The 22,873-nt window shown below is 34.8% G+C and overlaps 1 protein-coding gene across 18 annotated transcripts in view; it reads right to left on the bottom strand.

The window, feature by feature from the left end:
* LOC144246782 (uncharacterized) overlaps positions 1 to 22,873 on the bottom strand; it is a 75,765-nt gene that overhangs the window by 7,708 nt on the left and 45,184 nt on the right. For 5 of the 18 annotated variants that reach the window (XM_085585886.1, XM_085585879.1, XM_085585883.1 and 2 more), the window contains 40 exons: positions 22,761 to 22,790; positions 22,447 to 22,482; positions 22,057 to 22,101; positions 20,792 to 20,824; positions 19,330 to 19,350; positions 19,043 to 19,081; positions 18,877 to 18,918; positions 18,662 to 18,697; positions 18,510 to 18,545; positions 18,115 to 18,162; positions 17,477 to 17,506; positions 16,268 to 16,303; positions 15,580 to 15,621; positions 15,321 to 15,362; positions 14,401 to 14,439; positions 13,855 to 13,896; positions 11,493 to 11,534; positions 11,352 to 11,390; positions 10,911 to 10,952; positions 10,771 to 10,809; positions 10,389 to 10,430; positions 10,248 to 10,286; positions 9,807 to 9,848; positions 9,667 to 9,705; positions 9,500 to 9,544; positions 8,983 to 9,024; positions 8,320 to 8,358; positions 7,265 to 7,303; positions 6,562 to 6,600; positions 6,277 to 6,315; positions 5,954 to 5,992; positions 5,650 to 5,688; positions 4,932 to 4,961; positions 3,457 to 3,498; positions 2,942 to 2,980; positions 2,137 to 2,175; positions 1,839 to 1,877; positions 1,439 to 1,477; positions 997 to 1,035; positions 424 to 462 (listed from right to left, as the gene is read on the bottom strand). In XM_085585886.1, coding sequence (XP_085442012.1) covers positions 424 to 462; positions 997 to 1,035; positions 1,439 to 1,477; positions 1,839 to 1,877; positions 2,137 to 2,175; positions 2,942 to 2,980; positions 3,457 to 3,498; positions 4,932 to 4,961; positions 5,650 to 5,688; positions 5,954 to 5,992; positions 6,277 to 6,315; positions 6,562 to 6,600; positions 7,265 to 7,303; positions 8,320 to 8,358; positions 8,983 to 9,024; positions 9,500 to 9,544; positions 9,667 to 9,705; positions 9,807 to 9,848; positions 10,248 to 10,286; positions 10,389 to 10,430; positions 10,771 to 10,809; positions 10,911 to 10,952; positions 11,352 to 11,390; positions 11,493 to 11,534; positions 13,855 to 13,896; positions 14,401 to 14,439; positions 15,321 to 15,362; positions 15,580 to 15,621; positions 16,268 to 16,303; positions 17,477 to 17,506; positions 18,115 to 18,162; positions 18,510 to 18,545; positions 18,662 to 18,697; positions 18,877 to 18,918; positions 19,043 to 19,081; positions 19,330 to 19,350; positions 20,792 to 20,824; positions 22,057 to 22,101; positions 22,447 to 22,482; positions 22,761 to 22,790 — 1,548 coding nt within the window. The remainder of the gene's footprint in view (positions 1 to 423; positions 463 to 996; positions 1,036 to 1,438; positions 1,478 to 1,838; positions 1,878 to 2,136; positions 2,176 to 2,941; positions 2,981 to 3,456; positions 3,499 to 4,931; positions 4,962 to 5,649; positions 5,689 to 5,953; positions 5,993 to 6,276; positions 6,316 to 6,561; positions 6,601 to 7,264; positions 7,304 to 8,319; positions 8,359 to 8,982; positions 9,025 to 9,499; positions 9,545 to 9,666; positions 9,706 to 9,806; positions 9,849 to 10,247; positions 10,287 to 10,388; positions 10,431 to 10,770; positions 10,810 to 10,910; positions 10,953 to 11,351; positions 11,391 to 11,492; positions 11,535 to 13,854; positions 13,897 to 14,400; positions 14,440 to 15,320; positions 15,363 to 15,579; positions 15,622 to 16,267; positions 16,304 to 17,476; positions 17,507 to 18,114; positions 18,163 to 18,509; positions 18,546 to 18,661; positions 18,698 to 18,876; positions 18,919 to 19,042; positions 19,082 to 19,329; positions 19,351 to 20,791; positions 20,825 to 22,056; positions 22,102 to 22,446; positions 22,483 to 22,760; positions 22,791 to 22,873) is intronic. The other 13 variants (XM_085585880.1, XM_085585885.1, XM_085585891.1 and 10 more) reach the window with 10 other exon arrangements.

The raw sequence follows: 22,873 nt of genomic DNA, 5'->3' as shown, positions 1-22,873 counted from the left end.
ATTTGTATTTGTTGCACATTCTTTAACTTATGACCTGTCACAGAAAAACACATTTTTATTTGTCTTCCTTGGATTTAAGTGCCACAGAGACTTGAACATTTACTATATAACCATACTGAAACCCACTGAAAGCCTTTACAGTGGCTGCTGTTTAAACAGAACAATGAAGTTTGAATCAAAATCAGCTTCAGGCAGGTGTGAGTAGTGCTCTGGCTTGGACTGCATGCTCACAGCAGCCTTCTATACTTTGCTTATGTGAGTGGCCTGACACAGCAGAGTCAGATATTCATCTATTCTGCCTAAACACTGTTTCTCTGTAAGATACTACTTTAAAAAATATCCTAAATTTCTCAAAAAAAAAAAAAAAAAAAAAAAAGGCAAACAATGGAGAAAACAACCAATAAACAGAAAAACAATTCTCACCTGTCCTCCATAAGGTCTGCCACCTGAGAAAGATGGACCCTGTAGCAAAGGTGCCAATTATTTCTCAAATCAAAAAGCTTCCTCAAGAGCTTTTTAAAGAAACACTATTTTTGCTCTGTTGCACAATGAAAAGTGACAGTAAGATAAACACTCGGCCTATTGCTTTATGTGTCACTCCATATTAGAGACTATACCTCCAGGCAGCACTAGGAACTCTGTCATCTTTCACTTCACAGGGGCATGAGGAGTCTTAGTAACTCCTCACCTTCTCCCCTCTTCCTATTTTAAACCATACTGCATTTTGCTGAAGGAAATGAGATAGAGGAGGGATGAATCTGCTTCCTTATTGGTAGAGCTAAGAAACTTTGACAGCACAGGGTAGGCTAGAGGGTAGAACAAGTCCAGACCTGCATTTAATACAACAGAAGCAGCACATCTCCATAGTTTTTGTATTGCTTCAGATAATACATTTTCAGATACCTCTTCATTATCAGATAAATAGTTTTCACAAAATATTTTTTGAGTAAATTTTAAAATACCAAGTTTTGGTATAGAACAAGAAGAGATTCTCACCTGGCCTCCATACTGGCTGCCTCCTGAAGAAGGTGAACTCTGAACAAAAAAGAAATAAATAATCTCTATATCAATGTCATAATACTCCTTTAAACTGTGCTCCATATGAAGGAGTACCCTGTTTCCTTCACTCCAGACCTGTGAGTGGACTGTGAACCAGACTGTGCCAAAATGGCTGAGGCTCATCTGCATTTACCATGATGCATCAGAAATTCCATCTTAAAAACTCTTTTGTGGCTTGGGATCCCATATATTTACAACAATTATATACTTCGCAACAAAATTGGACAGAACCCATTTAGATGGACAAAACCCCATTTTAGATAAAAAATGGACAGAACCCCCCAGACAAAACCCCAATCTCCTTAAAATGTTCTTTTACCCAGAGAACTGCCAAATCTCTTTGCTAAAGTAGTAAATGCTATAAGGGAAGAATATTCACCTGTCCACCATATTGGCTGCCTCCTGAGGAAGGTGAACGCTGAAAATAAGCAAAAAATGGAAGCTGAAACTTTGTTACACCGGTTTCATAGACTCATAAAATCATTTCATGAGGCTTTAAAATTTCTGGTTAGCTTCATAAAGTATTTATTTATTTCAGAAAGACCTGACTAGTCCTGCAAATTTCAAGAGTCAATTGAGTCAGCCGTGTATTTTACATTCTATTTTTTCTTAGTCTTAGATGATGATCTTCATCTGAACTTGTTTTGTTTAATTACAGTAGCATCAGAACACTACAGAGAAAGATTCACTGAAAAGATTTTAGATTAAATTAAAGCTAAGATAGAGTCAGTCAGGTGGACAATAAATAAACTACAAAAATGGGGACTATTAATGCTTACTTGTCCACCATACTGGCTGCCTCCATAAGAAGATGACTCCTGGAAAAAAATTTATAATTAGTTATTTCTGAATATCTAATTAAGGGAAAGAATTGGCAAAGACACCTATATTTTGTTAATTGAGTGTTTGTGTGTAATTATCCCAAAATAAACTCTGTTTTTTTGTCTTCCTTGAATTCACAATATTACTACAGAGTATAGACCACTGTAAATTTTCTTGATATATCAAACTGAGATCCTTAATATGAGTCAAATATTTATTAAAAATATAATATATAATATTAAAGGAAGAACTTACATGTCCTCCATACTGGCTAGATCCAGAGGAATATGAATCCTGTAAAGAATACCAGATGAGTGAATTACCTGCAGTAGGATTTCCTTAAATCAAAACATGATTCTGCCAGGACAACAGGAGCAAGAAAGCAAGGTAAGAGTGAAGATAGTGAGCAGGACTTTCAGAATGCTTTAATAACTAGGATTTAAGTTGAGCAAGTAAATTTGAGATCCTTAGCAAGGGTGGGAGGCAAAGACATAGTCTTCTGTGTGACATGTTGGAAAGGTTAAAGTGACATTCTTTCCTGTTCTTTCTCTGCTTACTTCTGGAGAATGACTTCTTTTTATTTGGAAAGCTGAATGCTGGGCCAGAGCTAACAGTAAAATATAGGCTACCTAACAGGAGTCTAAAAACCAAAGGAAGAAAATTTACTGAAACCTCATACAGATGTCTCTTTAAAGAGGGGAGATTGGATTTTTTTCATAATGGAATTAGGTCAAATAGGAATAAAAATTTATGCATTTTGATTCATTCTTTCCCCATACTTTATTTTGGGTTGGGTTTTTTTTTGTTTTTTTTTTTTTTGAGCTTCATTTATAATTTTTTAGGACATATCTAACTCAATAATGAATAAAGTGAATAATAATTAATAAATAATAAATAAATAAATAAATAAAAAATAAAGTGAATAAATAAAAAATAAAGTGAACTTGCTGGGCTTCGTTCTTTTTACCCAGTTCCTATATAAAAATTGAATTTAATTGAATGAATTAACAATCATTTTCAGAAGTGGCAAACTACCTGTCCTTTTGGAATGAATCCTTACCTGGCTGTTGTACTGGCTGCCTCCAGATGAAGATGTGTCCTGGGGAAAAATGCAAACACCAATTATTTTGCTGTAGAAGAAGTCTTTTGTAGTAAAACTTGGAAGATAATAGTACATAAAGACTAATACTAAACTTTCTTGCAGTAAATTATCTAAGAGGAATAAAATCATATAAATCCATGTCCTTGGGGGATATTTTTCTATAATTCCAAGAAAGCCAATGGAATTGACTCCCAAAGTAAATATCTGCCTGTGTTTGTAACAACATTTTTCATTGTAAGACTTTGAATGAAAACTATTTCAAATGGAAAGAGAAACTGGGATCACTACATAAATGTCCTGTGTGCATTTTTTAGTTACAATTAAAAAAATGTCCTGTGTGTATTTTTAATTGTAACCAAAGTATGTTATTTTCTCAAGTGTATGACTTCTATTAGCCATTCTTTTTATTCTCTCTAGCCATTATATTGATAACAAACAGAGGACACACTAAAAAGCTGATGAACATTTCTTACATTTGTAGAGGAATCACTTCTGACTGAACTAGAGGATCCACCCTATAAAGGAAAAAAAGGAAAAGAAAAGAAAAATTAGCCTTTGTCTTTGGTCATAAAGTATAAATGAAACGTAACCTTAGAATATCTGTTCCATGGCATTTCAAAGGAAGAATATCACAGCCTGAAATTAGTTACATTTATACTTCACTTACTTTTATCAATTTGCCAATAGAGGAAATAGCGCTTTTTTTGGCCTAGAAGACCATAAATCATAAAATATCATGTTGTATCTACCTATAATTCATTGCCTAGGAAATAAGAGTATTTCCAAGGTGCAGGAATGTCCTTTACATGCTACATGTTGATTGTCCACATATGTTTGCTTTGAAAACAGGGTTTACCCTATTTCATAGTCCTTAAATAATTTCATATGGACCTAAAAGCACAAGTGACAAGTTGCTCCATTTTTTGTTTTATTTATGTTTTAAATTTTGTAAACATTGCTTTTTGATACAAATTTTTATGATTGGCAATTTTATATATTAGGTATTATTTTAGCTTTTGTTCATGATAGGTCTTTTGTCAATTAATTCTGCTACTTAATGCAATCTTTTTTTGGCTTTTTGAGAAGAGATACACATCTTTGTAAGTACTGTATAGCAAATGACATCACTGCTCAGAAATGCAGCTCACTGCCAGCCTTGGAGCTTCCTGGCTTTTATCAGAATTAATGTGGCCAGAGAGCAGCACTAGGGAAGTGATTGTCCCCTACACTGATGGGATACTGATGAGGCTGCCGCCTTAAATCCTTATTCACTTCTGGGCCCCTCACTAAAAGAAGGATCTTGAGGTGTGGGATTGTGTCCAAAAATGGCAAAGGGGCTGGGCAACGGTCTGGAGCACAGACTTTGTGAGCAGCAGCTGAAGGTGCTGGGGTTGTTTAGCCTGGACAAAAGGAGGCTCAGGTGGGACTTTATTGCTCTCTACAACTCCCTGAAAGGAGGCTGTAGCCAGGCGGGGGTTGGTCCCTTCTTTCAAGTAACAAGCAATAGAACAAGAGGAAATGGCCTCACACTGCTCCAGGGGAGGCTCACATAGGATTTTAGGAAACAATTTCTTCACTGAAAGGATTATCAAGCACTAGAGAGAGTGCTGGAGAAGGGGCTGAGTCACCAGCCCCAGAGGTATTTAGAAGACATGTACATGGGGCACTTAGAGACATGGCTAAGTGGTGACCTTGGCAGTGCCGAGTTAATGGTTGGACCTGAGGCATTCTCCAACCTAAATGATTCAATGATTATGTAGCACTGAATCTTGGCATAATAAAAAATAACTCCCACCATACCAGAACCATCTAAGTCACCAAAGGAACAATGAATGTAAAATTAAAGAGTACGTTAAAATAATTAACTTGGAAATAAACAGGATCTTGCATAATTTTCCAGTTAAATACTTTGTTAAAAAAAAAAGTATAATGAACAAGTAGCACTTACAGGACTTCCCCCAGAACAATCACATCCACCCTGTAAAGAATGCAGAAATTATTTAAGATGTCAAGAGCACAGGACTGAAATGGGTCCTAATTACAACTCAAATTATTTCTGCCATCCAAGGCATGCAAGCCAAAAAGCTACATTTTAACTGCCCAGCTTCTAGAACTGAGTCTATTTCATCCTATGCAACTGTTTCTGCACTTATTGCTCTGATGGGGCAATAAAATGTGAATTTTTTAATCTTCAGATTTTCTTACCTACAATTTTTACCTTAAAAATAATGAGCAAAAGGATGAATACAAAATTCTGAGTAGTACCACAGAAAGCAATTTTTTTTTCTAAAGAGGCCAGAGTATCTGGAGTACATGTAGTACTGTTTCATGTTACAGATGATACAGAAAACAGGTGATTTCTACTCTGATAAATCTAACTGAGAGGTGGCCAGGAGTTCACCATTCAGTGTCTCACTTTACACTTTCAATATGTATGATCTTTGTTTAGTACCAAAGCAGGTACAGAAGCTACACACATGCCGAACAGTCACTACTGGCTACTCTGGCTTGCAGGATGTCCAAGTGACAAAAGAAAACAATGTGTTGCTGAGGCTTTGGGCAAAAAGGACAGTGGTGAAAGAAAACAGTTCTTGGAAAGGTGAGAGAAATAAATTAGAGTGCCTGACAATAGCCCAGCTGAAGACTGTGGAGAAAGAAATTCATACCTGTCCACCAGCCTGGCTGCCTCCTGCGGAAGGTGAACTCTGTAAACATTACATTCTTGTTTAAAATTTTTTCTGTGACACATGCATTTAAATACAAAGTATTGTCTTTCACTCTTTTAATTGTGTTTGAAAAGATCTGTTTGGTTGAGAATACAATTTTATCTATAGAAAGATTAATGAGGGTAAAATAAACCACAGAGTAGTCTGGAAACATAGGTATTGGCAATCTAGTAATATTTTCTTGAAATATGTACATTGGGGAGAAAACCCCTCACAATAACAATGAAGAAGAAAAATTTCCTACCTGCCCACCATACTGGCTGCTTCCAGATGAGGTTGAGTCCTGAAAAAAATAAAAATCAGTTACTTTCTATTTAAAATATATAAATGAATGCCAAATATTTATTACTTTAATTTTTCCTGGTGTTAAAATATCAGGTAATACATGAATTGTTTTTTGATTACTCTTGATTATGCTTGCATTTGGAATTTTATGTAGCGCTAGGTAAGGAAGAATGAACCGATCTTTTTCATTCACACATTAAAAATTGTTGTGATACAAAATGAGGCCCCAAAATTTTGTATGGCTGATACTTCAGGTCAAAATTACAAAGATTTAGTTTTTACCTGTCCAGTGGAGTAGCTACCACTTTGAGAAGATGACCCCTGCAAAAAGAAGACCCAATTTATTTTTCTTTGAAATGTCTTCTGGAGAACAAGACTTGTACACACATGATTTATAATTTTTTTATTCAAACAGTTTGTAATTTGATTTCACAAAACATGATGCCAGATGTAATGAAAAATTCTAGGAAATTAATGGTTTAGTGTAATTTATTCATTGGGATAATTTTTAAATAGTACAGCCATTTTGAAAGACAACTGCAAATAATAAATAAAATAGATGCTTACATGTCCACCTGACTGGCTGCCTCCTGGGGAATAAAAATCCTGGAAAAATGTATTTAAAATGAAATTACATGGAAAAACAAGACCCCAAAAACTGGAAATATCAGAGTGGAATAAAAACACTCCTCCTTGCTTCTCCACATGCCTTAATTTTCTGTTATGGATTGTTCAATAAAAACAAAAAATATCTACTGTCTTTCTATAGAAAACAGCAAATGTCCTTCATAACTGTTGATAGTTGCTCTTCTGGTGGAAGGTAATCTCTAAGATACAACAGTTGAAAGTGTTAAATCTCCAACAAAATAATTTCTCAGTTTGTGTCTGATAGGAAATGATAGGGAAATGGAGGCCTTCATCAGTAAGTCATATGGCACAGCAAACAAAGGGTTGCACTTAGAATAAGTGCTGGAAAAATCATGGTATTGAAGCTCTGCAGTCAATCAATGATTTAAAAAATGCAAGGACCTGAACAAGTAAATTGTGCTATCACATTTGTGATGTGAGTTTGAGATTCAAGAGCACACCTCAGCATCAGCTGTGATTTCTAGCAGTACTTAGACTCTTTAACCATATCCTCATTCCTGCTGTGCTTGAGGGCTTTCTGTCCCACACTGGAACTGCCTCAGGGTTTCCACAGGAGATGTAATTTAGGTGCTGCAAGCACTGGGGCTGCCACCTGGCACGACATAAAGGAAGGATTGCTTACCCGTTCACTCTGGCGGCTACCAGACGATGAGGAGGAATCCTAAAAAATATCAGAATCTAGTTATTGCCATGGCAAATTTTAGCATTTCTTTCTGAGCAAAGGTGAGAAGTAAAGGAAGGTACTGCTTGTGGGAAGGTTGAAGATGTAGGCTGTAGATAAGCAGTCTACAAATTCTTTCTCTGCTCATTTCTGGAGAAAGCCATTTCTTTACTTTGAAAGCTGAATCCTGGTATAGTGAAATAAAGGAATGAGGTCACATCTCAATCTATTTTATTTCCTCCAGAATGTTTCAGGGGAAAACATCAGCATTTCCAAAGCTGTCTTGATTTTTCAAAGACCAAGATGTGGTACACATCTGTTGTTACACTGTAGTTTCTTTCAGAGGGATTTTTGGACCCTCTGTAGTATCATACTTTAGCTTTTTTGAATATCCATAAGAGGATTTGGTTCAGAAACTGCACTGAAGCTATTGACACAGTATACTTGTGACTAAAGTGAACATCTGAATTTGTAATTATTTGCAGAGAGCCATTTCCTACTAATCAAGGCCCTGGAAAACACTTAAAAATGGTAAAGTTTTATCAATTGCTTCAGCAGAGTTAATAGAATATATACTTCAGTCAGGAGAAAAGGCATCTTCTTAAGAAAAGCAGGCAGTTTTCACCACACTACATTAAAACAGACCATTCTTTTGCAGTATGTAGATGAAGGAACTTGAATCATATCTCTGGCATTGGAAAAACAAACGAAATGTAGTGCAAATTGGGGACTGAAAAAGGGAAGTAGTCATATACAAATATTGAGTTTTGATGGAAATTGTGAAATAAAAAGAGCTTTCTTTGTAATTGTTACTTCTAACAACAAATTCAAAAAATGTTTGATTGTTAGAAGTTGGAAATATTGTAATTTAAATTTTAATTTGTAAAGTCCTTATCATGTATAGCACAATCACGTGACATCAGATCCATGTAAAGCATAAAGGTCCATGTAAAGCACCTAGATACTTTAAAAGGTAGTCAATGAAGATATTGATATTTTTGAGAAGAAATGCTTACACTGTCTTCAGTTTCACTGCCTCCTATGGGAAGTGAATCCTGTAAAATAATGGAAAAACATTTATTTTCATGTAAAAATGACTCTTACATATTCTTAATTGTGGGGAATATAAAATAGAAGAATAAAACTAACTAAGCACTTAGAATCTCAAATTTTACCTAAACTAGGGGATGTGCAAGAAAAGAAAAAAATATTTAATTTTACCTGTTGCTTAAGCAGAAGAGGCTGGAAAAAAGCCTTCCTTGCAAACATGCATTTTTATAGGGAAAAACTTTTCAATTAAGTTAATTTGCAAAGTTATCATTCTTTATATTTAAAAAATCCCATTATTTAAACTTTCAACAGCTTCTGCATAAGTAAGGTATGTAAAGTAAATGCACAAAATATTTTTCTTTTGAATGAGCTAACACATGAAAAATAAAGTTGTTAAAGCATTGAATAGTCACAGGGTTAGTCACAGTTAAAAACAGCATACATAGTGCCCCATGCTCTCTACATTATGGAGACATTTTGAGTTGTTAGAAAGGTAAAGAGAAACAAAAGTTAAAATAGCATTTTCATGGTCATGGTCACTTAAAAATAATTGAAGCATAGAACCCAGTACACATAAGAACAAACACAGCAAGCTTAAGCTTTTGATGTAGGAGACAAATAACATTTACCTGGCCATAAGCCTCAGAACCACTATATACAGAAGATCCACCCTGTTCAGAAAAAATAAATAATTTTCATATTGCAAACAGGCTTTTTTTTTTTTTTTTTTTTTTCCTTACTGTAGGGATCTTCTTCTGGCAGATTTAAAAAATATTATTTTTTACTTAGTTATCAGAACTGTTCATCAACTCAGAGTTATGTTCCTGTAAAATACTAATGATACATATTTTTAAACTCAAAATCTAATTCCACTTTTGAAGAGACTCCACTTTTGCAGGTAACTCAAAACTAGCATTGTTGAGAAGAATAACCCTTAAAAGTTGGAGGCACCTCACCTTTTACTGCCCTGTAAACTTTCAAGCTACTTAGCTAAAAGTATATACAAATTTAATCATTCCTCAAATAAAAGATTACTTTCAATAGAATATAGTGAGGGCTGAAATACAGATATGGCTGCATATCTACTTCATCCAGGGTATTGACCCTCAGCAACATTTACACAAAGGAGAAGAACAGAGTATTTACCTGACCATAGGATTCACTGCTGCCATCATAAGAAGAAGATCCTCCCTGCAGAGAAAATAAAAAAAGCTAATTAATTTGATTCTCCAAAGAAAGTGTTTTCCATCTTTCAGGAACAGGAGGATAATAAAAGAAATATGTTATGTCTACAAAGAAGAAAGAGCACCTACCTGTCCGTAAGATCCACCAGGATAGTAGGAAGGCCCTCCCTACAGAGAAAATATAGACATTTACCATTTTGTAGTTGAATGTTCTCTGAAAGAATACTTTTAGGCTGCTCCTCAGCAGGCACAGTGACCAGAATATTTACCTGGTTATCAGAGTAAGAACCGTGGGAAGAATCTGGGCCGCCCTGAAAGAAAAACACAAACCAGCTGTTTTCTTGCAGATGAGAGTTTAAATACCTACACATCTGGTTCTCACTTTACCCTTTCTCCCAGTTTTGAGGTAATTTTATGTGCCTAAGTAAAACTCGAGGCCATTGCTTTTAAAGTGGAAGAAATCTTCTGGTAGCAATTTTCTTGGCCTGCCGAAACTTGAATTCTGAAAAGAAACTGCTGAGACCCTTCTGTACTGTTCTCTGTCAAGCTTCACACCACCAGGTTACATCAGGATTGATTAATATTTTTCTGCTTAAGGGATAACAGCCAAGTCTGTAATTTAATATGTCATAGAACGCACAATATTGGGAGTGAAGGAACCAGGAGGATGGGAGTCTGTATTGTCCTGGTGAGGGAGGAAGAACTACTACCTGTCCATAGGATCCTCCAGGATAGAAGAAAGGCCCTCCCTGTGCAGAAGACAGAATGGGTTACTGGTTTATATCTGGCTACTCCTCCAGGGAAGGTTTTAGATGGATTGTCTGAATAGGGCATTTTATCTGATTGTTTACCTGGTTACCAGAATATGTGTTGTATGAAGAACCTGGGACTCTCTGAAATGAAAACACAGACTAGCTATTTGCTTGCAAACAGGATGGTGTAAATACCAATCTATCTAAATCTCAATCCAGGCCAGTACTCTTAAACAAGCAGGGGCTTCTTATCACTAATTTTTTGGTTAGATGAAAGATCGTTCCATGGAAGTTGAAAGTACAATTTAGTCTTTCTCTCTGACAGATTTCATGTTGCAAGGTACAGACAGCAGATAAAATTATTAGGTGTTATGATAGACTCAACTCTTGGATGTCATATTTCACAGCAACCACTAGATGGGAAATATAGGAATGAAGATAAAAGAAATCTCTATCTCTACAAAGAAAAAAGAGCACCTACCTGTCCATAAGATCCACCAGGATAGTAGGAAGGCCCTCCCTACAGAGAAAATATAGACATTTACTATTTTGTAGTTGAATGTTCTCTTAAAGAATACTTTTAGGCTGCTCCTCAGCAAGCAGAGCGACCAGAATATTTACCTGGTTATCAGAGTAAGAACCATGGGAAGAACCTGGGCCGCCCTGAAAGAAAAACACAAACCAGCTGTTTTCTTGCAGATGAGAGTTTAAATACCTGCACATCTGGTTCTCACTTTACCCTTTCTCCCAGTTTTGAGGTAATTTTATGTGCCTAAGTAAAACTCGAGGCCATTGCTTTTAAAGTGGAAGAAATCTTCTGGTAGCAATTTTCTTGGCCTGCTGAAACTTGAATTCTGAAAAGAAACTGCTGAGACCCTTCTGTACTGTTCTCTGTCAAGCTTCACACCACCAGGTTACATCAGGATTGATTAATTTTTTTCTGCTTAAGGGATAACAGCCAGGTCTGTAATTTAATATGTCATAGCACCCACAATATTGGGAGTGAAGGAACCAGGAGGATGGGAGTCTGTATTGTCCTGGTGAGGGAGGAAGAACTACTACCTGTCCATAGGATCCTCCAGGATAGAAGAAAGGCCCTCCCTGTGCAGAAGACAGAATGGGTTACTGGTTTATATCTGGCTACTCCTCCAGGGAAGGTTTTAGATGGATTGTCTGAATAGGGCATTTTATCTGATTGTTTACCTGGTTACCAGAATATGTGTTGTATGAAGAACCTGGGACTCTCTGAAATGAAAACACAGACTAGCTATTTGCTTGCAAACAGACATTTACATAAATGGGTCTGCTATGAATGTCTATTCTTTCAAATAAAAGTTTACAGCAACCACTAAAAGAGACTGCTGGTTCATACTTCTTTTAGAGATAGGAAACCTGTAGAGGTTCTGTTATTTCCTGTTCAGGTTAAAAGATTTGAAAGTTGACTAATATTTAGCTTTACTTTTTCTAGTCTCAGAATCCCATGTCATACCTTTGAGACTCCATGCTTTTATAAATAATCATGACCTTGATGAGCTTTTAAAAAACTGCCAGAATATTGGACTTTCAAAGTATAAAGAGTATTTAGGAGAGCAAATTTTTCAGTTCACCACTTAAAGGAGAAGACTATTTACTAGTTTCTGACATTCACTATAACTGTCACTTCCCCCTTATATAAAAAACAGGGGAAATATTATTCTATGGTTAGGTTGCTTCCTCTGAGACTATTTGTAGACTAAGATCTTGTCTTTAAATGAAGCTTGGAGAAAAAGCAGAATAATTGCAGTGTGAGGAATTTCGGGATCCACATACATAAACGCATTTTTCCTTTGAAACATGATAGTTTAAATAGGTATAGCTCTGGCTTTTAATTTATAATATTCTCCAGGTTTGAAGAGACTTTTGTGTAACTCACAGCACTTAAATCTAGAAGAAAGCTTTTTGCAAGAATTTTTCTCTTCTACTGAAGAATCTTCAAGGAATTGGAATAAACTGAGTTGGAAGGGACCCAAGAGGATTATCAGGTTAAACTCCTGGTCCTGCTGGTCCTGACCAGCCCCAAGTGTCATACCATGTGCCTGAGAGCATTGTCCAAACACTTCTTGAACTCTGTCAGGCTTGGTGCTGTGACCACTGCACTAGGAAGTCAATCACTCTCTCTTTAATGTAAGATTTATGAGTGGTAGTTTATTTGTACATATACACCTACCAGGGCTTGCTTTTTTTACTATTATTAGAATGTAACCTGTCATGGACAATCTGTTTACATGCTACTGTAAGAACTGTAGCTGCCCTGAAAATTAAAATAAGACCATGAAAGTAAAGACCAAATCTACTGCTGCATAATTTATCATAAATTAATTCGATCAGCTGATACAATTGCAAATTGGAAAATAAGTCTCTTGTGTATCAAAGTTGACACAATTGCATTGAGAACTGGTTTTCTCATCTGTCCTATTTTAATGACTTTTTTTCTTAATGTTGAAAATTTCTTCTTGATAGCAACCAAATACACTCTCCTCAACCAAGCTGTGCTAAATTTCTGTTAAGAACATCTTTTTTGCAACAATTAAATCGTGCAAAGAAAAATGTTTATTAGAATGAAAAAACTTGCATAATGATCTACACTTTTTTCCTTATAAATGTATTTTTGTACAATCACGTGACAAATAAAAAGATTTTTATTTCATTTTCCTCAATGCAGTTTCAGTATTATTTATTTTAAAGGACTAGTTTATATTTTAAAGCATGTAAGCAATGGTTATTGCTTAGTCTCAATCATATGAATGATGTGATATTGTATCAGACCGAAATTGCTGTTGCTATCTTTTAAGTTAATGAAGTTAAGTTCAGAAAGTAATAATTTCTTTGTACAATTAGTTTGTTTAAATAGCATGGGGGTTTTTACAGAAAGAATAATTCACAAAATGCTTCTTGTTGAAATTGAAAACTAAAAAAAATATTCCACTATTCAAATGGGTTTATGTAAATACAGCTTCAATAAAAGATTCAGAAATGTGTATCCTGATAGAAGACAGGTTACTTTAAAATCCAAGTGACTTTAAAAGCCAGAAACCTGGTAGAGCTAGTCTATAATGCCCACATAAGCACATTCCTGGGCCTTTTCAAGTATTCTCTTTACAGGAAAGAATAGTTTAAATGTTGATTTAAGAGATTATATTTTGAAATATTTACCAAATTTTATATTTTTATTCACACTATTTTATAGCACCAGTGAGAAAGACAAGGAAATTAAGATGGATGCAACTAAGTACTGTGGTTACTACAAGGTATATTGACTGTTTTTTGAACACAATAAATAATTGGCACATAATAGTCAAGTGATAGAACATGTGGATCACCAAGAACAGTTACAGAAAATTAGTGGTCAAAAGGTAATTATGCAGTTAAGTGGAACTCATTCTTTCATTTAATTGTATGTAGTTCTACTCATACTAAGGAAATCACCATTAATGTTTAGTGTTAACCAAATGTCCATATTTACAAGGTGATTAATTCAAAATACTCCATTATGTAGAAGCAAGTATAAACTCAGAAATATAATTACCTCTCTGTGACCACTGCTGCCATCAGGACAAATGCAACCACCCTACAAATTAAAAAAAAAAAAAAAAAAAAAGGAAACAATTATTGCTTTGTGGAAATTTAAAATAAAATCTAATTTCAGATGCAAAACTTTTAGGGGAAGAAAGTCTGTGGGAATACAGAGAAGGTATGACCTTTGGTATGCCTAGAACGAATGAGGGAACAGCATAGATGTGTGCTGTTAATGCTTGCTTTGGAAGTCAGACTGATAGTGCATCTCCCAGTGGGATGTCCCAATGACAGATGCTTCAGCAAGAGAGAAGTCTACGGTAGTAAGGAGTATCCCATTGTGCTACCACATGTTATGTTGAAACACTGCTAAAAAGTGATTTCAGAAAGCCATTTCTGATAAATTTAACAAGAACAGGACCCCTTTATTTACAAGTTAATGGATAACATCACGAATCTTGCATGTAAAACTACTTAAACTCAGATTTCTGAATTTAATTAGTTTAATTAATAAGAAGATATCTGAACAAGACTAGTCAAAAATAAGGAAAATCCTTACCTGATTACTTGATCCACTGGTTGCAATAAATGATCCACCCTGTGAAGAAAACAATTATATTTTATTAAAGCATTTTATTAGAACCTAAAGTATAAAACTATGTAGTGAGAAACACTATTACAAACTCTATTACTTCCCTGAACCAACTAACATAACCTGTTGTATTTTTGTGAAAATACAAATTCGGATGAACCTTATTAAGTGACTTGATACAATTTGCAGGGAATGGGCATTAGGGAAACTAATTGAGAAAACTGTTACCTTCCAGAGCTCAGAGATCTGTCTGCAACATTGAATTAACCTCCAAACTCTCTGAGACAGAGGACTCTGCTACTGTTAAATCTCCATAATGCTGGGTGTAGCATGATTTCAGACCCCTGGGATGGGTACCAATCCAAGATACTAAGAAATACAGAACAAGGTGCCACTCTGGATCAGTTAAATTCCACATAATTCTCTACAATAAGCACTGGTGCAGCAGTACATAATCCAACAGAGTATGAAAGTTGGACCTACTTTTGTAACAGAAGTACAAAATGTACTAAAATGTACCTTCTTACCAAATGCAAAAGGAAACAATTATATATATGGCCGTTACAATGAAGAATGCAAGAATGTTTCTAAAACAAGAATCTGAAAATATATAGTTTGTGGTTTTCAAATTAATTTTACAAAATGTCATATAAAGAAAGACCTGAAATTCTTAGCTGCTTAGTGGGGTGAAGGAACAGAAGAAACTATCTTTTCTGAGCCTAATATCACTATTTACAACTGTGCAAAATTATAACATTCTGGGGAAAATGCTGTCAAATCAAAATAGCATCCTTCAGCACAAAAAATTACTGGAACCTTACTTTCAAAATGAAATATAATTTACCAGAAATCGCCTTGATATCATGCAGTTGACACTACATTATTACCTGCATGTCAGAATGGCTGCTATTTGAAGGAGAAGATGCGTTCTGTAAAGAAAAAAAAAAAGAAAAAAAAAAAGATACATATCTGTATGGGTAATAAAATAAAATACATAGTTCTATTTGGAAAGAAATACCTAACCCTAAGTAGAAGAAGCTGTTTTTTGTGGACACTAAATCCTTCTTCTTTTGTAGGTAATACACAAGGAGCTATAAGCTTACTACTACCAGCAGTAGTTCAGAAAAAGGAACAGGAATGGTTTACCTGTACATCATAGGCTCTTCTGCTTAAAACATGTGACGTGTCCTGTAAAAAAATAGTGACATTTACAATGAGGAGATGAAAAGTCTATAATCGGTGACAGGTAATTTTTTCTTTACATATTATTTGTTTATAATAGCACCAGACCCATTATTGTGTACATTGAGTAGGAATGCATTATTATAAAATAAAAGGCTATTTGCATATAATTTTAATAAGGCTACTGCTGAGTCTGACCTGCAACTATACAGTACAGATATCTGTATCTCCTATTATGAGCCTAATAAAATAGGAAATGTTATTATTTCTTACTTATTAGTCTATTTTTCTTTAGCTAAAATGTTAGTGGTCCTTTGTTTGTAAGATACTCATTTAATTTTAAATTTAGCTTGGACCAGCTCTGTATGTGCTTAATGAAGAACAGGAATTTGAGCTACCCTGTACTTCAAAGCATGATTTTCATGTCTTTTTCTTTTCCATATTATATATACTTTCTTTAAAAAGAAAGTATATATTCATCCAAAGAGCAAATACCCAATTAATTTTATTTTATTTTTCCCTTATGTAGGAGGATATTGACTACTATAAAAATGATTAGGGACAAATCAGGTATAGTTAAGACAGATTAGGTATTGTTAGGACTAAAATCCTACAAGCAGGAAAAAAGTGAAAGAAAAAATGTGTTACTTACACGGGCAACAACTTTCTTCTTTGCACAACCAGAACGCTGCAAAGGAGCCACAAGCCTGTTAGTACTTTATAGATGTAGCTCTCTACACAAAATACTTTAACAAAAATCTACTACTTGTCAGAGTGATGTTTGGAAAAGGAAGATGTCCAGAGATTTTGTTTTATTAGCAGTAAGATTCTTAAAAAGCATATTCCTGCTTAGGGGAGTCTCCCTCAGCTGAACCACTGTAGTTTAGTAGTTTAGTGTACAATCTGTATAAGGATCCTTTCTCTCTCCCTTTTTTTTTTTTTTTTTTAGCATTCCCCATGCTTCTTTGTAAGAAAGTTTAGATGCCAACTCTCTTACAAAGCAGTCCAGCCATACAGATTGGATATAGAGATAACCAAGGGAATACTAACATATTTCATGTACAAAGGAGGAAGTGAGGAGGCTCCTAAACAGGGCTTGCTGATGAAGGAATTTTTTTTCAGAACATTTTGAATTGGACCTGGTGCAATGAATTCAAGGTAAATACAAGCCAAAACAAAAGATGTTTTCAGAAGGCCTCTGTACAGTCCAGAATACATTTGGTGCAGTACTTAAATACTACAGAGGGAAAATAAGGACAACAATGAAGCAGAATAGTGAATGGCTGAGAACTGAAAAGGCAAGTAGCTGATGACAGAAGGTTGCTCTAGATGGCAGTAAAACAAAAAGAGGCTGTGACAGATGGAAAAAAGCTTTTCTATGAACAGAAACAAGTAGAGAAAATGTAATTTATTTACACAAATTATTTACACAACAGTGTATTTTCTTGGTCACAATCTATTCATGTTAATCACTGTTTCTGCTTGTAGGACAGATGGAAAGTCTTGACAGAGAGAGTAATACCAGGCACAAATGTTACTTTACAATAGCAGCATGTAAGTGACATTAAATCTGAATGAGTGAGAAAAGCTTGAGATGGCTACATGCCTCATACACAGGTGATTAATTCCCAAATTATCCAGTCAAAGTGGATAGATTCTGAAGAAAATGTATTAGTATATATTCTTAGAAGTGCCATTTGAAGTAATTGTGCATCAGCCTTCAGTACAGAGAAATAATTAACTTTTTGAAGGGTATTATAAAGCAATCATATAAAAGTCCACAGGTCTAATATAGAAGTGTTCAGTTATTAACATCATCATTAATCATTAGAATTTGAACATTACAGAACAAAGTACTTACCTGACTATTGGCACTGTAGGTACTTTCATTCTGGAAAATAATATGTTATTACCTTTTAAAAATAATTATTTAAATAAAGCAAGCTTAAAGAAAATTATTTCCTGATACTGCATATAGACATAATGAAAATCACTTATTCCTCCTATTCTCCACAGCTTTGTCTAAATTGGTTTGAAATTCTACCATTGCAGTCTGAAAAACATTGTAATGACAACCTTAGATTAGTACAAATGTAACATGAAAAGCAGTGGAATATCTGTCACTTCTTCATGCATTCACAATATGTACTCAAAGATTTTCTTGCAGTTTTTTTTTTTTTAATTCATATAAAATGTACCCTTAGATTTTGAGGAAAATATCTGTTGCTGCAAATATGCAATATCTGTTACTGCACTGAAGTATTTTTATTTGTATTTAATTTCATCCAGTTAAATGCATTTAAAAGCATTAACTGTATCTGTGAACATATATGACAATTCTTAGCAAGAAAAGAGGCAGTTGCTGAAACAGCTGCTAGTGTGGAAACTCAGCATTCTTTCTGGATTATTCTGCTCCAAAGAGTGCATCTAGCAGAGCAATATTTTCTCATCTATGGGAAAAATGTTGTGATGAAAATATATTAAAGGAAGCATACTCACATCATCACAAGCGTTGGGATTATTATCATATGAGGAATCTTGTGACTCCTAGAAGGACATCAGATACCAGTTATTTCCTCACAAAAATGAATTGCTAAAAATACATTTTCATGTTTACTCTAAAAGACAGAAGAGATGATCATGCAAAGAAGAAGCTGAGTTAAATTTAATTAGGATTTTTATAAGAAAAAAAGGAGCCAAATACATAGCTGCAATAATGGCTGACAGGGAATGTTCCAATCCTTAGTAACAAAAAACTCAACTAAACAAATCCAAACCACAAAAAGGTCAGAAACAATTATATTTTATTAGATCTTTGAGTTGATAGAGGGAGTACAGAGTTGATTGAGGGACTACAAATATTATGTAACTAGGAGAAAGAAAGAACTACTTACTTGATTATCATAATAGGTGTCTGAGGATGATCCACCCTTTAAAACAAAAAAAAAAAAACCCAATCAAAATTGAAGAAAACCTGATTTTGTTTGAGCAGATGCTAAAGTTTATACGAAGTGATGTATAAGTAGTGAAATAGAGTATTACTTACTTGGCCACCCCCATAGTTTTGTGAGTAGGATCCATCCTACAAAACAAACAAATACAAACTCTGCTTCAGAAGAAACTGTGATTTGGTTCAGAGGCTGTAAAGCTGGAATAAACAATTGGCTAGGATTCCTTTGAACAAATACAATTTTCAAGATATCTGGATAACTATCAAACATTATAAAAATTCTTACCAGGAGAAAATCAAGGTCTACCTACCTGATTGTCACCATAATTTTGGGAGGATGATGATCCACTCTGCTAAAAAAAACCCAAAAAACCAACAAAATAATTAGAATTTACATTACCATATTGCTGATCAGATATTGATCAGTCATCATGGAAGTTAAAACCATCATAAAACCTTGGTGGAGGAAATACTTACTTGGCTACCACCATAGTTTTGTGAGGAGTATGAATCATCCTGTGAAAACAAAATAGCAACAGTCATAATGCTGGAAAGCTGAATTTTATCTGAGTCAATACAGCTATCCTAGTTTGCTGAGTTCTATGGAAATTCTGCTAAAGAGTCTGTTTGCAGAGTATGTTTGAGTTACAGACTGGACATGGAGAGACTCTGCAAGAATCTAAATCCCCATGTATAATAAAACTGCATGGTGGATTAGAATTGCTTTAAACATTTTTATCAATGGATAATAAAGATCTACCTACCTGACCACCCTGTGATCCACCCTGTAAATCAGACAAAAAGGCTTTAGACACTCACTCTTTGGCCATGAAATATTTTTGATGAAAGCTATGATACTTGCTTATGAAGAGTAAGAAGCAGAGGCAGATATGCAATATGGATATGATTTTTAATGTAATAAGCACAGATTGCCAGTAATGCAATGGTAAATACTAGATGAGACATAAATCAATGAACCTCAAACATTTAACTTTAAGTAATGTCTAGTGCAGAGATGAGCTCCATTCTGAACACTTTCTAGAGAATGTATCTTTTTTTTTCTCCTGTAGAAAACCTAATTTATACAAATGGAATGAATTTATACAAATTCTCCTGGTAGCATTATTATGCAGGAGGCTGTGACCTGTGAGTCTTGAGGAAAAGGTTTTAAATAAAACTCTCAGTCTGTTTTGATGTTCCCTCTTTAGGAGAGGAATGTAACTCCTTCCAGTGAAATCAGAAGAGACATTTGTAGAAGTATTAGTGTCAAAAGTGCACAATAAGAATAGTGAAATAATTAATTACTTAAGTGACCTGGATATTTGCCATTCACTAAAATGGGACTGAGGCTTCATTCAGAACAAAGAAAAATTAAATGAAAAGTATCTCTTAATGTTCTGGAAGATTTTAGAACAAAATTTAAGTATTTTCTTTAGTTTTAAAAATAAATAGTTTATCTTAAACATAAAAGCTGTTATAAAATATAATATTCTATAAGGTTATAATAAATTACATACAATGCATTGTACATTCTCACCACATAATAATACATTGTAGCAACATCTGTGTTGTTTGCATATTTATAAATATAGTATATATTTATATTACTAAAACACAGTGTTTGTTGAAGCAATCTCTTCAACTTTTCTGTTTCTTGTGAAAATTCAGTAAGAATCAAAAGAAGTATTGTGAATAAAAAGGAAACAATCTGTTGCCATTTTCTGCCTAATTTTTAACATCACAGAGGTGACTTCTTTAAACATAGCTGACATCTTTTAGGATAGTGGTTTGTAGAGCTCCAACACTTGAACTTACAACATATACACATGTAGCTATCTATAGTTCACTGCACAAACATTTTTTCAGGGACTCCAAGTGAAGTCCTAAAATATTTTCTGGCTTTTGATAGGAAAAGAGAGGCTGGTGAGCTCCAGCCCTCATTTAAGTTATGCCAGTTAAGCAGCTCTGCAGCAGACTTCTTTCCAGAATCTGGCCTTAATGTCCTATAGAATTAGACATTTCAAAACATAATGCTAGGAAAAAGGGGCAAAAAATATTCCAACATCCCTCTGATACTCCTGTGTATAAGAAGATAGTGAGTTCTAATCTCAAAATTTGTAAGAATACAAGAATTTGTGCAATATGAATCTGAATTTGGAACTAATTGAGGTAGTGGCAAAAGTAATTTCAGATGCATCTTAAAATAAGAGAAGAAAGCTGAATTACCTGGTGGCAGGGATTGCTATCATAGGAGACACCCTGTCAAAAACCAACCAAACAAAAAGGTAAATGCCATTTTTCTTGCAAAGTAATTAGTTTCCTTAAAATTTCCTGTATGAGAATTAGTGTAACAAAATTCAACATATAACTTTACAGAGGGTGAGTTTAATTTTATTTAACCTTTTAAGTGTGTGGCTTTACCCTCTGTCACTCTCATACTCCCATACAAGCATCAAGACACTTGCATACAGATGATCAAAGGAAAGAGGTAGGTTGGTAATTGATGTCTGTCTGTATTATCCCTCGCTTGGGATGGTTTCCTTGATTTCCTCTTGATTGGTAAAGATGAACTGTTGGTGAATTTTTTTGGAAGTAACTGTTACTGTTGGGTGACTATCTACCTAAATGTGGCCATCAATCTTGCTAGATTCACCACCATGGATTTTAGGCAAGGTTTCTGCTCAGGCCATTCATTTGCCTGTTTTGGGTATATTTCATGGTAACAGGATGAGGAACAGTACACAGAAAGGGTTCTACTTGTGTAGTCACTCTCCCATTATTACAGTACAGGTCTTCTCTTAATAAGTCAATCTGTGACACAGCTTAGCAGAAATAACACATTCTTTAGTGTTTATCACTTTCATTGCTGGTAATGGTGTCCTTGCACTGCTTCTTATGATGCTTTTGGAGGCATTTCCATTCATGCCTAACTTACATTAATCCTAATATTTTGGCTAAATACTGCTTAAAATATCTCTATGATTATCTTTCATTCTGTTTGCTTTGATAATATATTTATTTAAATGTAGCTTTACTGTTGGCCTCATTCATGATCCTTTCCCTGGGATCTCATCACTGAATGCATTGCTTTAACACCATTGTAGACATAAACAAGTTGAAATGGAACCAGGATGAAAACTACAAATTTAATTATTGCTACATTGAAGCCACTCTCTATTCCTGCTCTTTTCTATAGAAATTAAATGGAGCAACATCCAAAAATTCCCAAGCAAAGACTTTATATACTTAATGAGTAGACAGATTAATCACTTGGTTGTTTTCCATGTGTAACTCAGAACGAGAGCAGCCACTTCATATTGGTTACGATGGCCACAATAGAAGCCTTTCCTGACCTCTGTGATAGATAAGTTCATGTAACAATGAAAACAATAGATTTCAAACTACAAAAAAGATAAAAATTATTAAAAGCATGTTAGTATTGCGATGAAAGCTGCGACTAGTTTTGAAATATTTTGGAGAAAAAGTCTTACTTGTCCACAGCCACTGCTGCCAAAATAAGCTGCAGATCCGCCCTGCTGGGGAAAAGAAAAAAAAGCAGCTCACGATCCAAATATTCTCATTCTCTTTTCTCATTTCAAACACAGATATACATTTTCAAGGGCTTTAGCTGCCAGGCTGCTTCAAAGGCAGAAGACCAGCTATATCCAACTGAGAATTATTTGGTAAAACACTGAGTATGTTGAAAAATAAATTGCAACAGAAAGTTGAGAGCCAGAGCCATATGAAAAAAAGTTCACAGGACTTAGTTCTAAAGTGATACTTACTATATTATTTCAAGTTAGAAATCACTGGATTCTCAATGCATATAAGGGAACATAACAAACATGGTATATAATGACTAATGACTGACTGACGCTTACCTGTCCGTAGGAACTGCCACCTTGAGACTGAGAACCCTGTAAGAAAGGCACAGAGTTATTTGTAAAAAGAGCTGTGTAAGTGTAGTTCCAGCACAACAGAAGCAGAATACCAGAATCCCAGAGAGAAAAGGCCATTTCCATTAAAGGTTCCTCTCTACGATGTTCCTTTACACCTCATGGCATTTCAGTGGCACAAACCAAATCAAGAACCATCCAGAAACACTGAGAAGGAAAAACACACCCATGCCCCAAAACCCATTTACAGGACAGGCTCCTACAGAAAAGCTCAACACATTTCAGCAATAAAGTCTCACCTGGCCATAGGACTGGCTGCCTTGGGAACCCTTTAAATAAACAGAAGATAATTACCACCTTGACAAGAAGGCTTCTTTATAGAGCATGATATTTATGGAAATAACAGCTGCAT

The sequence above is a fragment of the Lonchura striata genome, chromosome 8 (assembly GCF_050655825.1).
Source record: "Lonchura striata isolate lonStrDom1 chromosome 8, ASM5065582v1, whole genome shotgun sequence".
In the NCBI taxonomy this organism is placed as follows: domain Eukaryota; kingdom Metazoa; phylum Chordata; class Aves; order Passeriformes; family Estrildidae; genus Lonchura; species Lonchura striata.
The sequence above is the reverse complement of the archived record's forward strand: the minus strand, read 5'-3'. Positions and strand labels throughout refer to the sequence as shown.